This window comes from Cottoperca gobio, chromosome 5 (genome assembly GCF_900634415.1).
Source record: "Cottoperca gobio chromosome 5, fCotGob3.1, whole genome shotgun sequence".
In the NCBI taxonomy this organism is placed as follows: Eukaryota; Metazoa; Chordata; class Actinopteri; order Perciformes; family Bovichtidae; genus Cottoperca; species Cottoperca gobio.
This window is the reverse complement of record NC_041359.1, coordinates 17,360,113-17,372,834: the sequence shown is the minus strand read 5'-3', so window position 1 is coordinate 17,372,834 and position 12,722 is coordinate 17,360,113. Positions and strand designations below refer to the sequence as shown.

General features: G+C 39.5%; 1 protein-coding gene across 1 annotated transcript in view; it reads right to left on the bottom strand.

Annotated features, from left to right (window-relative positions):
- Nucleotides 1–1,547: 1,547 nt before the first annotated feature.
- The window catches only part of LOC115008470 (S-adenosylhomocysteine hydrolase-like protein 1), a 17,066-nt gene continuing 5,891 nt past the window's right edge, over nt 1,548–12,722 (bottom strand). Inside the window, exons 2-17 of the mRNA XM_029432086.1 lie at nt 12,193–12,304; nt 11,933–12,076; nt 11,433–11,533; nt 10,918–11,020; nt 9,703–9,797; nt 9,437–9,543; nt 9,215–9,331; nt 7,748–7,811; nt 7,344–7,432; nt 7,068–7,138; nt 6,557–6,651; nt 6,299–6,397; nt 5,296–5,364; nt 5,058–5,136; nt 4,748–4,868; nt 1,548–4,642 (exon numbers count right to left, since the gene is read on the bottom strand). Of these exons, the coding sequence (XP_029287946.1) occupies nt 4,636–4,642; nt 4,748–4,868; nt 5,058–5,136; nt 5,296–5,364; nt 6,299–6,397; nt 6,557–6,651; nt 7,068–7,138; nt 7,344–7,432; nt 7,748–7,811; nt 9,215–9,331; nt 9,437–9,543; nt 9,703–9,797; nt 10,918–11,020; nt 11,433–11,533; nt 11,933–12,076; nt 12,193–12,304 (1,473 nt within the window). The 3' untranslated portion in view covers nt 1,548–4,635. The remainder of the gene's footprint in view (nt 4,643–4,747; nt 4,869–5,057; nt 5,137–5,295; nt 5,365–6,298; nt 6,398–6,556; nt 6,652–7,067; nt 7,139–7,343; nt 7,433–7,747; nt 7,812–9,214; nt 9,332–9,436; nt 9,544–9,702; nt 9,798–10,917; nt 11,021–11,432; nt 11,534–11,932; nt 12,077–12,192; nt 12,305–12,722) is intronic.

Sequence of the window (12,722 nt, the reverse complement as noted above, 5' to 3'; positions counted from 1 at the left end):
AAACTTTCTTGCATGTTTCAGTAAACATGTTGGTCCAGGTGAAGTACAGACAACAGCACAAGTATGTGAAATTGGATGCAGTTGAACGACAGTTTGACTTTCTACAATTCAATGAAAAAGGTGTGTAATTCTACTTCAGCTTGGCTTACCGTCAGTGTCTATGTCAGTCTGTGTGTCTGTGTTAGAGTGTGTCTGTCTGTGTCAGTCTATCAGTGTGTGTCTTTCTGTGTCTGTGTGTGTGTCTGTGTTAGAGTGTGTCTGTCTGTGTCAGTCTGTCAGTGTGTGTCTTTCTGTGTCTGTGTGTGTTTGTTTGTGTGTCTGTGTTAGAGTGTGTGTGTGTGTGTTTGTTTGTTTGTGTGTGTCAGTCTGTGTGTCTGTGTCAGTGTGTGTATTTCTGTGTCTGTGTGTGTACAAGAAAAGTAATTTGCTTTGTGGCAAGAAACTGCTTACACAGCACATTCAGTCTGATCTGTCTTTTCCAGTCGTTGAGAGATTTTGCCTGATGCGAAAGTTGTATACAAGGATGCAACGGAGACAGAAGTTAATACAAAAATATTCAGAGACCTCATTGGACAAGGCAACGTGGTGCTGACAGTTTTCTCAGGTGATTGTAAGATAAAAAAGACCAGTATAATCAAACACCTCACTGAGCAGAATAAAATGATCAATATCTTTTCTTTTTCTTTAGAGTTCTCCGGATGGTCCTGTTTCCTCTGCTTCTGATAAGTCCGATTCAAGCTTCAGCTCAAGTGCATCAACTGCGAATGTCGATGAGGTTCCGAGCAAGAGACAAAGAATCGAGGATACACTTGATGCAGTGTCTGCTAAACAGGTCCAGTGTTTCCCCTACCATTGTCTTGGCATGCACATTTCAAAAGAAATAATATTTTTTTTTATTCACAACTCACTTTTCACATTCACAGGTGCTCTTGTATTAAATAAACTAAACGCTTATGCTATTGATCTAATTTATGTGCACGTTTCAGTTTGTACTGTCTCCTTTGTGCTTTCACATTCTCTCCTTCGGTTCCGTTTTGCGAAGGGCGGGGCTTCGCAGCTGGCGCACACACCTACACGTGCGAACACACCTACACGTGCGAACACACCTACAGAGCGGAAGAAAGGAGAGGGGAGAACTAGACTATACAGTCAAAATCGCGTGCATAGTTAAATAGATAATTAAATATGACAGACTAAACTCTGGTCCATCAACCTGTTACATTAATCATTCCATATTTATTCCAACAACCTTTGCAATCTGGACTGCACCAGTGCACTAATGTCTTACAGTTTACAATTCATTGTGTTGTATTTATATTGTACCTTGTATGATTAAATGACAAATACATATATAATTCCTATTTGCACTCCCTTTTCACACTTTCTGAATGAATGAATGAATCAGAGGTTTCTGGGGGCTCCTGGAGGTCTGAAGCACTCATTGCCAGGTTGATAATCCAGCAAGTTACATTTATTTATACGTGTGACATGTTGCGAGGTTGGTAAAGCCTAATAGTGTCTGTGAAATGATGCATCAGAGCCATTTAAAAATTTAAACATCAGTTTATTAAAGGGAACTGTGCACAGAAATTTAACAGGATGTTCTTTGAACTGAACTACAGATAGTGTTGAAAATAAACGCTTACTTTATAGCTAATCATTTACAGAACTTCGTCTCCACATCCATTAAAACCAGCAACATTGTACAACTGTCCAATCACAGTGGTATGCTTATTCAATTCAATTTGACAAAAGTCAAGCTGTCTACTCCAGTAATAACACATTAACTTGTCTCTATAATAAAGTTAAAACTAGGGTATAATGATGGTTACTAGTTAAAACAAATGTAATTCATTCTAAAAGTCATTTTTAAGTGCTATTAATAAACTACCACTGTAATTTCAATGCCTGGTTGTTACAAGAAATGAAACTTGGATGAAACATATACATCAAAGAACAACAGAAAGTAAAATGTTGCCCACTAAAGTGTAAAACGGTAAGACGTCTTGAGTAATGCATATTATTTGAGTAATCTGAAACACTGATTTAACAACTCTGCACCATTCCTGGTGTAAAATACTTTAGAAAGAAGAAAACTGAGTATGTTTTGCTGCATAGCTATCACTGTATATTGCTGAATAACAACCACGGGAGACAAACATAGTTGTAGACGAGTGAATATAAATTACTGAGTGAGTCACAAGGCACTGTCTTCTGACCAGTAACCACGGTTACAGGCAGCGCTCAGCTTGCTGACAGCGATGTCCTCACTGAATGTCCTTGGCTCTGATGCCTTTAAAGCTGCAAAGATTGAAAGCACTTCATAGTAGCGATCAGTGGGCCACTGTACAAATAAAGGAATACTTCACCCAAAAGCTGATCATGTTCATCAGTTACTCAGCTTGTGTTACTTTGAGTTCTTGAAGAAAACGTTGTTTTTCTCGCTTTAAATATTTAATAGTAAGGTTTTAGTAAAAATGTATGTGTTTGAGAAGTAGTGAGCATACGACTTGGATTATACAGGGTGAGTTTTAAACAGATGTTTTTATAAAGTTTTGCTGTTGTTAAGAATGATGCCCTTTGCTTTAATTCATCAAGAATTATCTCTATTTTTTCTCTGTCCACCGTGGTATGCAAGAAAGGGTTTCTTCATTCAGTCATTTTGTATTCCTTTAAATAGCAGGAGTAAGAAAAACAAAATAACATACAGGAATGACCTGTAACTCTGGATGAAGTTTTGTGAAGGGGGATGAAACTGGATACTGAGTAAATACAAGTGGAACAACACTATAACACCATAACAAGGTGCCGAACCCTCGGCAGGGAGAGATAGGTCGACCCACAGACCACCAGCATGATACACAGCAGTTCAAATGTGTTGATTAGACACAACTACTACCTGCACACTATATATTTTTGAGTTTAAATAAGAATCACTCAACTAAGTCAACCGATATGGCCACACACTCAAAACATATTAAAAGTGAATATAGAGAAGTAAAAGTGGCATAATAAGTTTGTTGATTTAACAAGCCTCACAAAACTGCCTTACTGGCTAAACCCATTTGAACAAGCGTCAGGAAACATAACAGAATATTGTGTTATTAGAAAAGCTATAATAATGGTGCAATACCGCAAGATAACACAGAAGGTAAAGCTAACGTGTGTAAATGTGCTAACAACCAAGCTTATGAGCCCAGAGCATTTGTGGATTCAACAGATCCGGTAAGCACAAGAGCAGAGTCCCGTGACAAATCTAACAATAAACTCAATGTTGCACTTCAGCAAATACCATAATGAGGCTGTTGCATATGTAGAATAAACCTACTAACACTGCTAAACATCAGGCTGTGACTTATGTTTACACAGAATATACATATCTGTCATTTAACTCTGGACAGGTGTTTTACAGTTCTACTGTAAATAATGATTTCATGAGAATGACACTAGACGTGGACACGAACAGTGCTGATTTGGTAAAAATATATTTACAAATAATTTGAGATAATTGAATGCCCTGAGGTACAGATACTATTCTTCCCAGACACCAAAACCTCATAAATGGACTCATCTTTTCAAGAAAATAAATCGCAAGCTCTCTTACTTTATGTTTGCTATATTCAAAAAGTACTGAAGTTCTATTTTTTGGCCAGATGTGCTGATGGTTAGAAGTAATGTTGATGACACTACAGAGAAAATGACTTTTCTTCTGTATTTTGAGGATGGAATGTGTGAAGTAAGCGAGCGCAGCCACATCGAAGCAGAAAGAAAACTTTAAAGCTGCAGTAAGCAATATTTGACCACTGGGGGGCAGAAACAACTGTCCTGATTTACAAATCAGATCAGCAAGTTGTTATGGCTCATTTGTCAGCAAATAATTGCCTACTTGAACATCCAGCAGAGACACAGCAACACCTAATTAGAGTCAAATTTCTCACAACTTGACAGATTTAAGGTGATTTTGTTCAACCTTCGCCGGAGAGAAACATTTGGAGCTTGACTTTCTTCACCAGCCGGGAGTTTACGTCGGCTCTCTGACGTTTATAAAGGAATTTTCTTTTCTGGAAATGTCCTTTTCATACGAGAAGTTGATGAGAGAGCTGAAACAAGGAGCTCAGAGCATCTAAAAAGCTCTGTGAGCTTTAACTTGTTGGGATGGAATTTCAAGCATTCTCTTGAGGAATTTAATACGTCAAAAGTATCGCGTAGTGCAGGTTTAACCGATTTCACAACTAACCATTTACATTTCACAACAACTGTAACCCTTCCCCCGTCACAGTCATTTGGCACAATATATAGATGCATCATTTAATATCCATCAGAACTCTAAAATAACCTCGGAGCCAGCAGGTATGAGAACAGATGCACCAGGAAATAAAAATCTCACCCAACAGCAGATATAAGTGCTGTTGTTACTTTGACTTTTCATAGCCAGCTGGGTGCCACGTGTAGTTCTGTAGGAAGCGGCAAGTGAAGCAAAACTTGCTGCGGTCAATAAAATACAACGAATAATAAGCTGTGCTTCCTATGAAGAGTATAAAATACAATATACATAAATCTCTCTCTCATCTTCGGGATAGGTGATTTGTGGTTGCGTTCACATTGAGGTGAGCTGAGTTTTGCTTCCCTTGCACATTAATACCTGTGGACACCAAGAACAAGTTTCGTTAGGAAATCCAGAACAGTAAATGTTGTCTTTATTTTATAACTTTTAGTTTCAAAGTTGCAACATTTTGCAGAGTTGTACCTGTAGTAGTTGGGTTTAAAAGGGCCGTTCTTATTCAGGCCCAGGTATTTTGCCTGGTCATCAGAAAGCTCCGTCAGGTGGGCGTCAAAAGTGGTCAGATGCAGACTTGCGACATACTCATCTGAAATACACGGACATGGTTTAGTAAGAAAGAGAGATATACACATACGCAAGACTCACAAGTAATCTCAAAATTTAAATGCAAGGCAGAAATACAGCAATTAAGAGTAGTGCTCCAGCTCAGCCATGAGTATCGTTACGTGTAAGCTTTGAATACTTTAAATAAGGTTAAGCATCCATATATCCTCACCCATCTTCTTGGGAAGCAAGTAAACGTCCTGCTTGTATCGTCCCTCAGGAGCGTTGTACAACTCTATAAGGGCCAGGGCCTGAACACAAACGTGAAGTAATAATACTGATGAAAATGGATACACATTGTGGATTGAATGAAGAGCTATAAATGTATCTATGAACGGAAAGAATAACTACTGTGCGTCTTTAGCTGCTGTATAAATATTTCAGGCTGTCTGGTAGTATCAACATGTTACCTGAGTGGTGGCTGTGATGGACAAGACAAAGGTAGGGACAGTGGAGCAGCTAAGGTTAAGGAGACGTCCCTGTGGAAGAAAACAATATGGGCTTTCAAAAGCAATCCCGTTTAAATATCACTGTTCCAACGTTATGAAACCTTGAATATCAACATGCTGCCATATTCTTGTTGACTCTTTTTAAATCAGCACCATCACATTTATAAAAAGTAAAGGCAGTCCTGTTCTAAAAAATGTATTCATACAATAAATCTGCACTACAAATGATTTCATACTCACAAAGAGAGAATGGATTGCTGTAAGTTGCTCTGTGTATATCGTTTTTATGTTACTTAAAATTGCAAGCAGGTCAAGCCAACTGGTATTATAATGTTCTCCACAAATAACTAACACAGATTAATAAGAAAGTTTAAAAGGTTCCATTTTGTATAAATAATGTAAAAAGTGAGATTTTCATGTCATTTGATTTTCAAGCGGGTCTCTGCGCTTTATAAATACTGTGGAAGTATCGAAACGCTAAACCCAAGGAGAATACACACGGCCCGTATTCAGAAACTGTGTCTTTAAACGAGTCATCAGGACTTCCGCAATGTAGTGATATCACAACTATACAAAATATAGATATAAAGAGCCGCTACAGTTACAGTCATTCTCCGGTTGCAATGCTGAGAGTGCAGAGCTGTAAACACTGACCAATCAGAGCAGACCAAGACTTTTTAACAGGAAGGAGGCTTAAAGAGACAGGCGCTAAAACGGAGCGTATCAGACAGAGTGTGTGCACAGGTATATTCAGACAGAGCGTGTGCACAGGTATATTCAGACAGAGCGTGTGCACAGGTATATTCAGACAGAGCGTGTGCACAGGTATATTCAGACAGAGCGTGTGCACAGGTATATTCAGACAGAGTGTGTGCACAGGTATATTCAGACACACAGACACATGCTGGATATCTGTATGTATTTATCACATATGGTTGCGAGGCGTTTAGATGTAGCAAGTTACCTCAGCCAGAAGGATGACCCTCTTGCCATCAGGCCAAATGACATGATCTACCTGAGAGCGCACTCTCTCCCAGGTCAGCTCGGGGGTCCGAAGACTTGCCTGCAAGAGATGAGCAGCTCAGTCCCCCTCAAGTTCTTTAAGATAGTTTAACACAATGTGACTGGCCTGCCTCTTTATGCACACTGTTTCATTATACATTAACCCAGTCTGTAGGATAGAATTGAACTTTGAATTCTTCCATAGTAAGCACTAGTTTACCACATCAATCTCAGTATTGGAGTGGCCCATGTTGCAGACAATAGAGCCATTTTTCATTCGGTCCAGCTGGTCTCTGGTCACCACATTCTTGTTCCCTACAGAGAGACACAATCATTCACCTTCGATCAGCATACATCGTCTGCCACACTGATGAATAGCACAGAGCCCTAAAGCCAATGTCACACCGCCACGCAGCAACGTACCACTATCTGCAGGAGCAGTCCTCAGAAAAGCTAAGCATTTTCTAAGCGGCTTAGCCAACACCAGGTCTGGTTACTGCCAGAAGTTCAACACGGTGAACTCTGTGCTTCATACCCCTACCGCTGTGATCAAAACTGCTTCCCCTCTGCTGCTGGAGGCGGCTAGTTACCGCGCGGTGTGAAAGTAGCTTGAGGAACAATGCAAAGCACCATTAACTAAAAAGCATTTGTCGATACAAAGGTTACAAAAATGTAATTCCCACATCAGCGCATCCCAATAAGTAAACCTGCATTGTTAGAAGTTGAGTTACCAGTGCATGTGATGATGACATCCACCTGACGAATGACTTCGTTTAGCTTGACCACCCTGAATCCGTCCATGCTGTAAAGAAAAAGAAGAGACTATTTAGTATTTATTCACAAGCAACACATTTCAGCTAAAGAGCTGGAGTCCATGTTGGGTCAATGTGGTTTAGTTTAAGATAAACATTAATTATTTCACAAATATGTTAACTGATTAAGAATTAACAAAGCGCAGTTAGCTCGCTATTCTATGTAAACCATAGTGCCGTCTGTGACGTGCTCACCAGGCCTGCAGGGCACAGATAGGGTCGATCTCTGTAATGTTAACAACGGATCCCAGAGCTTTCAGAGCGGCACAACAACCTTTTCCAACCTGCAAAGACAAGATGAATTACTGTGTGACCAGCAGAGTTACATATGCCAATTATTACCGTAACCTCACTAAAGAAATGAAACTCGTATGCAAATTTTAATGTGGAAATGTTACATATTATACCTTTAACCTCAGCTAGACTCAACAGTCAGACACTGTTAATACTGTCCAATGAATTGTGGTGACAGCTGTCTGTTATGAGTCCACAGCATGTGTTGTATGAGGTTTTAGCATTGCAATGGATCATCATGAATGTTTTCACAGCTACATGATTAAAATTATTGTGGCATGTTAATGTGAAAAGAAGTATCTCACCTCCCCATACCCACATATGACCACCTGTTTGCCTCCAAACATGACATCTGTGGTTCTCTTCAAGCTAGAGAGATTTGAAACATAATATTAGCACTTTTTCTGTGGACGTGAGAAACTGCTGATTTGTATGTGTATGACCGTCTTTATGATATACAGTAAAAGTGCTTTCGACAGTTCGGTATCTGTTTGAATAAAAGCTCTTTACAAAACAGATCATTTGTTAAATACCCCAGTGCAGTAAATCTAAAGGTTTGACGATGTCGACATTCAGTGTCATAACTTATAATAGAACACCTGCTACAAGAAATCAGTGAACTTTGCAGGTTATTAGTCAGAAGGAACAGCAATAAATGATGAGCTGGGAGTGTAAAATGCACTGATCCGATACAGAGATGTGCAAACGTTGTTAAAGAATACATGACTATTTATAAGCTGCGGTGGAGATAATTAACAGGAGGGTTGGAAATGCAATAGTTGTGTTTCTCAGGCTGTGTTGCTGAGTGCTGAGCACAGTCCAGAGAGTGTGAACAGCAGAAGAGCATCACCTTTTTAAACTTTAGACTTTGATCTTTATGGACCTTCATGTCACTCCAGTGTTACAGCAGGCAAAGGTCTTACTGTACTGCATGTGGCAGCTGATGAGCCACTCAGGAGTTAACAAAAAGGGTTTTCTTTCTTTGAACAGCTGATCGAGACTATGGATTGCAAATCTTAATTATTTGCCTATTGAAATAATTTGCTGTAATGACAAAATACTCCTACGACTTGAATGGGTTGGTGAGCTGAGCCAATGTTTTCCAGTCGGAGGGAGTAAGCAGACATTGTTTGATTTTAGCACTTATCTCATTATCCAGATTGTTTTCACGATACAAGAAAAGGATACAACATTCAACGTAGGCTGTTGTATTTATTTTATACCCTACTAGTCACTATCAAGCTGTCCAAAAATCTAATTGTACTAAGCCCCTTTCACACACGCAATATGAAATTATACAGACATTACCCGGAGGAGCCGTATGTGAGAACGCAAATGTCCGAATCATTCAGGCCGGATATCAAACGGACTTTACCCTGCCAGCTCCCGAGTACCAAGTGGGGTTCCTAGTACGAGTGGGCGGGTGTTGACATTTCTATCATGGCTGGCGCAAAACCAGAAGAAAATAAACATCCACGGGTGGAAAAAATAAGGGTTATTTACACGAAAATGCGTACACAGTTGTCTGAAGAGACGCCGAAATACATGAATTTCTGTCAGTAAAAGCCGTCCCCAAGATCGTCAGACAAATTCAATGAACGGCACCCCTCGCCTAAACCATACTCAGTATCTCGTCAGTGAGAACGCTCCTGACACAAACGATCTCCTGTTGTGTGTTACACTCGATGTCCACACAATGTCCGAACCTGATTCTCCAGATATTGTTATAGATATAGATATCGCCATAGTTCAAACGGCTCAAGCTTACTCACCCGTCCAGGATTGACTCTCTGCAGCAGTACAGGTTGTCGAACTTCTGCTTCGTCACAGAGTCATTTACATTCATAGCTGGTACACACAGTTTTCCAGCTTTAGACAGCTGATACAACCTAAAGAGAGGCAAGAGTAAGGTAGAAACATTTTCACATCATGTTGCGATGGGTGTGTCATTAAATATTTAATAGGAAGCGTTTATCTATTAAGCAGTAAATCACCTGTGAACCCCAGTGACGCTCTCCTCTACAATGCCCCTGATCTTCTTGAAAACATTGGGGTATTTCTTGTACATCCAGTGTGTCAAGTCTCCTCCATCATCAAGGATCTAGACAAATATTTATATATAAATAGCCGTTTATTGAAATAACTGGAAAAGAATGGCCTCTCCTTTTGTGTTTTTAATTGCTATTTGAGGCATTTATTTGTCTATTGATGCATAAACTTCCCCCTCATGAAAGGTATGAAAACAAACTTTTCCACGCACCATGTTAGGCTGCCAACCCTCATTGTTGACACAGCGGTCAATGCACCACCAGAAATCATCCTCAGACTCGCCTTTCCAGGCATACACTGCCACACCTGAAACATAATCAACAATCCCGTATTTGTCTTTAAACTGCCATCAAAGAAACATTTTCTAAAGCTGCACATATGACAGTGAATGAAGGCAAAGCTATTGGCACTGTGACGGGGAATTATTTAAAGAAACAGACTCGTCTGGTTAAAAAACAATTACTACATATGTTTGTGAACATGTCATACAGTACAGCTCCGAAGACACAATTTGAATATCATTATTATCATTATCGTGTGTGAGACTTGGAGTACTTTTTAACAGTGGCAGACATTTACGCGTTCTAAATGCCCTATAGTTTAATGAAAATCTATCTTTTTAGCAGTAGATTATGCACAGCAATAACAGTGGACACAAACCTCCCAAAAAACCAGCATGATCTTCACTGAACAACTCCTAAATCTGTTGTAACACCCTCAGCTTTTCAGATCATGAAAAGTCTACTGTGGGAATTTAGTACATGCTTTAACCATCACATAGCAACCGCAGATAAAAGGCAGAAGTAATGCTACTCATTCACTAAATGGCAAATCTTATGTGCTCCCATTATCTCTGCAGGGCTGGTTTTTAAAGAGTTTAATGAACATTCCCAATCAGTATCCTTGGTTCTTAAAGACATTAAATAATGCTCATAAGAAAACACTGCTGATCATATGTTATAAACATATTATTGTTCTTAATCTAGTGTAATTAAACACCTTATTGTTGACACAGGAAGGTTTCAAATGTAATGACTTAACAAGGACTTTGAAGGCCAAATTCAAGGACTTAACACGGCACAGTTTAAGACAAGCATCAATGTTAATTATCGTCGCACTTTCGTGGCAGGTGGCACGAGAAACAAAGACGCAACTGCGGGAGACACACATGCAGACAGCGGAACGTAGCCTATTCACTAATGTTGAGTAAAAAGAAAAAAGAAAAATAACTTACATTTCTATTTTTGAACAGAATATACAAATTCAAGCACTTTCAATGGCCCATGTCTATTTTCAAAAGCTTTCAAGGCCTTGAGTTCCCCCCCCCCCCCCCCCTCAAATTCACAAACGTTCAAGGATTTCAACCTCACAAACTTTACCCCTCCCTGGTGTTTGAGCTCCAAAGCTAAACGTTCTTCTCTCTTACCGGTCTCTGACAGAGCAGCAGCCACTTCATTCTGTGTCGAGTAGATGTTACAGGCAGTCCAGCGGCACTGAGCCCCGAGAGCCGCCAGCGTCTCGATCAGCACCTGAAAGATAGATACTTTATTAATCCAAAGGGAAGTTTAGGAGACAGAGACAGAGAGAGCTATTCACTGGTCACAAAGAGACTGCAAATCCTTCTAAGTGTATTATTCTATAACACCAAAGCTTACAATGAACCAGGTCTTTATTTTTGTTTGATTGCCCCCCAATACTTTATTTGGCTCAGTGGGATCAGCTGGTTGTTGATGGCTCAAGATCCATGAAACACAGCCAATGTGTATTTTATATAAATACAGACAACTCCACAGCACTTTCATTTAGTCAACACTCAGGCAATACAAGAGTTGGCATGAACTGTGAATACAATTGAACTAAAACCCCGTCCTGAGTAAGAGCCACTATCACACGGCAGACTTTGCTTGGGCGTTGAAGCTTAAAGTCAGACAGAACTCTTACTGCGGTCTGGGCAGTGATGTGAGTGCAGCCCACAATTTTGGCACCAGCCAACGGTTTCTCACTCTGTGCTCTCTTCCTGAGTGAGATCAGCGCCGTCATATCTGAAAACAAGCAAACATTAAAAAAAAAAAAAAGGGATGAGTGGGAAAGACAGCAGAGGATGCAAAAGAATGTCACAAATCTCAAACTCTGTACTCGCTCTCCATTTTAGAAAATATAGCTGGATAAAAGCACTCTTTTTTTCCTTTTATTTATTATAGCGTTATCTTAAATTGTTAATTTTTCTGAATATGTAGTGAAATTGGAATTCAGGTTTTATTTATTTAATAAGATCAAATGAAATCAGTCAGATCATAAGTATTAAAGGGGAACTAGCTAAAAGAACATTAGAAATATTTTCTAGAATCTGAATAATGCTTTATTTACATATTACATGACAGATGTCTTTTAGATGAATTAGAAAACATAAAAAAAAAGAGGTTTGTCTCGCGGTGTCTTACCTTGTTCTGCGATCTCAATCTCACGTCTGCCAAATTCAGCCTGTTTGATGTTCTTCACACAGAAGTCGCTGCTGCCTTTGGAGTTGACCTGAGTTTTGTCGCGTGGTGAGGTCTCATCATCAGAGCTATCCGTATAGGACGCAGCTGTAACGGAAACAAGGTTTTCAAATAAATATGATAAAATAAAAAGGTTTAATGAATTATTCATAAATTCATGCAAATCATAACACTACTGGTGCACGTGTATCTCTCCTTCTCACCGGAGCTGTAGCTGTCTGTGGATGACTGAGAGATGGAGCGGGACAGGGAGCGACGGCCTGCCTTTGTGGGGAACCTGCTGAACTCCTGCTTGTCCTCCACAAACTGGATTTGCTGATAAATAAAAAAAGGTATTGTTACACGTTGTAAATGCTTACATAGATGGTTTTAACCTAATCTATTAATCTATTTGTAATCGTTACATATCTAGGAATAAGACAAAGCTATGAGCAATCTAAAATCTCAGAAAGGTCTGATTGAGATACAACATCTCTTCTGCCAGGGAGTCCTGCTCAAGATGGGAAGCAAGTAAAAGGTTTGATATAAAAGTACAAACAGCGCAACGAAAAAACAACATACCAAAACACAACAGACACAAAACATACAGGGATCAGAGGCGACAAGAATCAATGCAAGTCATTTGTTAATTTGTTAAAAGCATAACATTGTTCTGTATTTTTAAACATATGTTAAACAGAGGGTTACATTATGGTTCAGCTGTGGGCTCGTGTAGTTTGAAACACAGCACAAC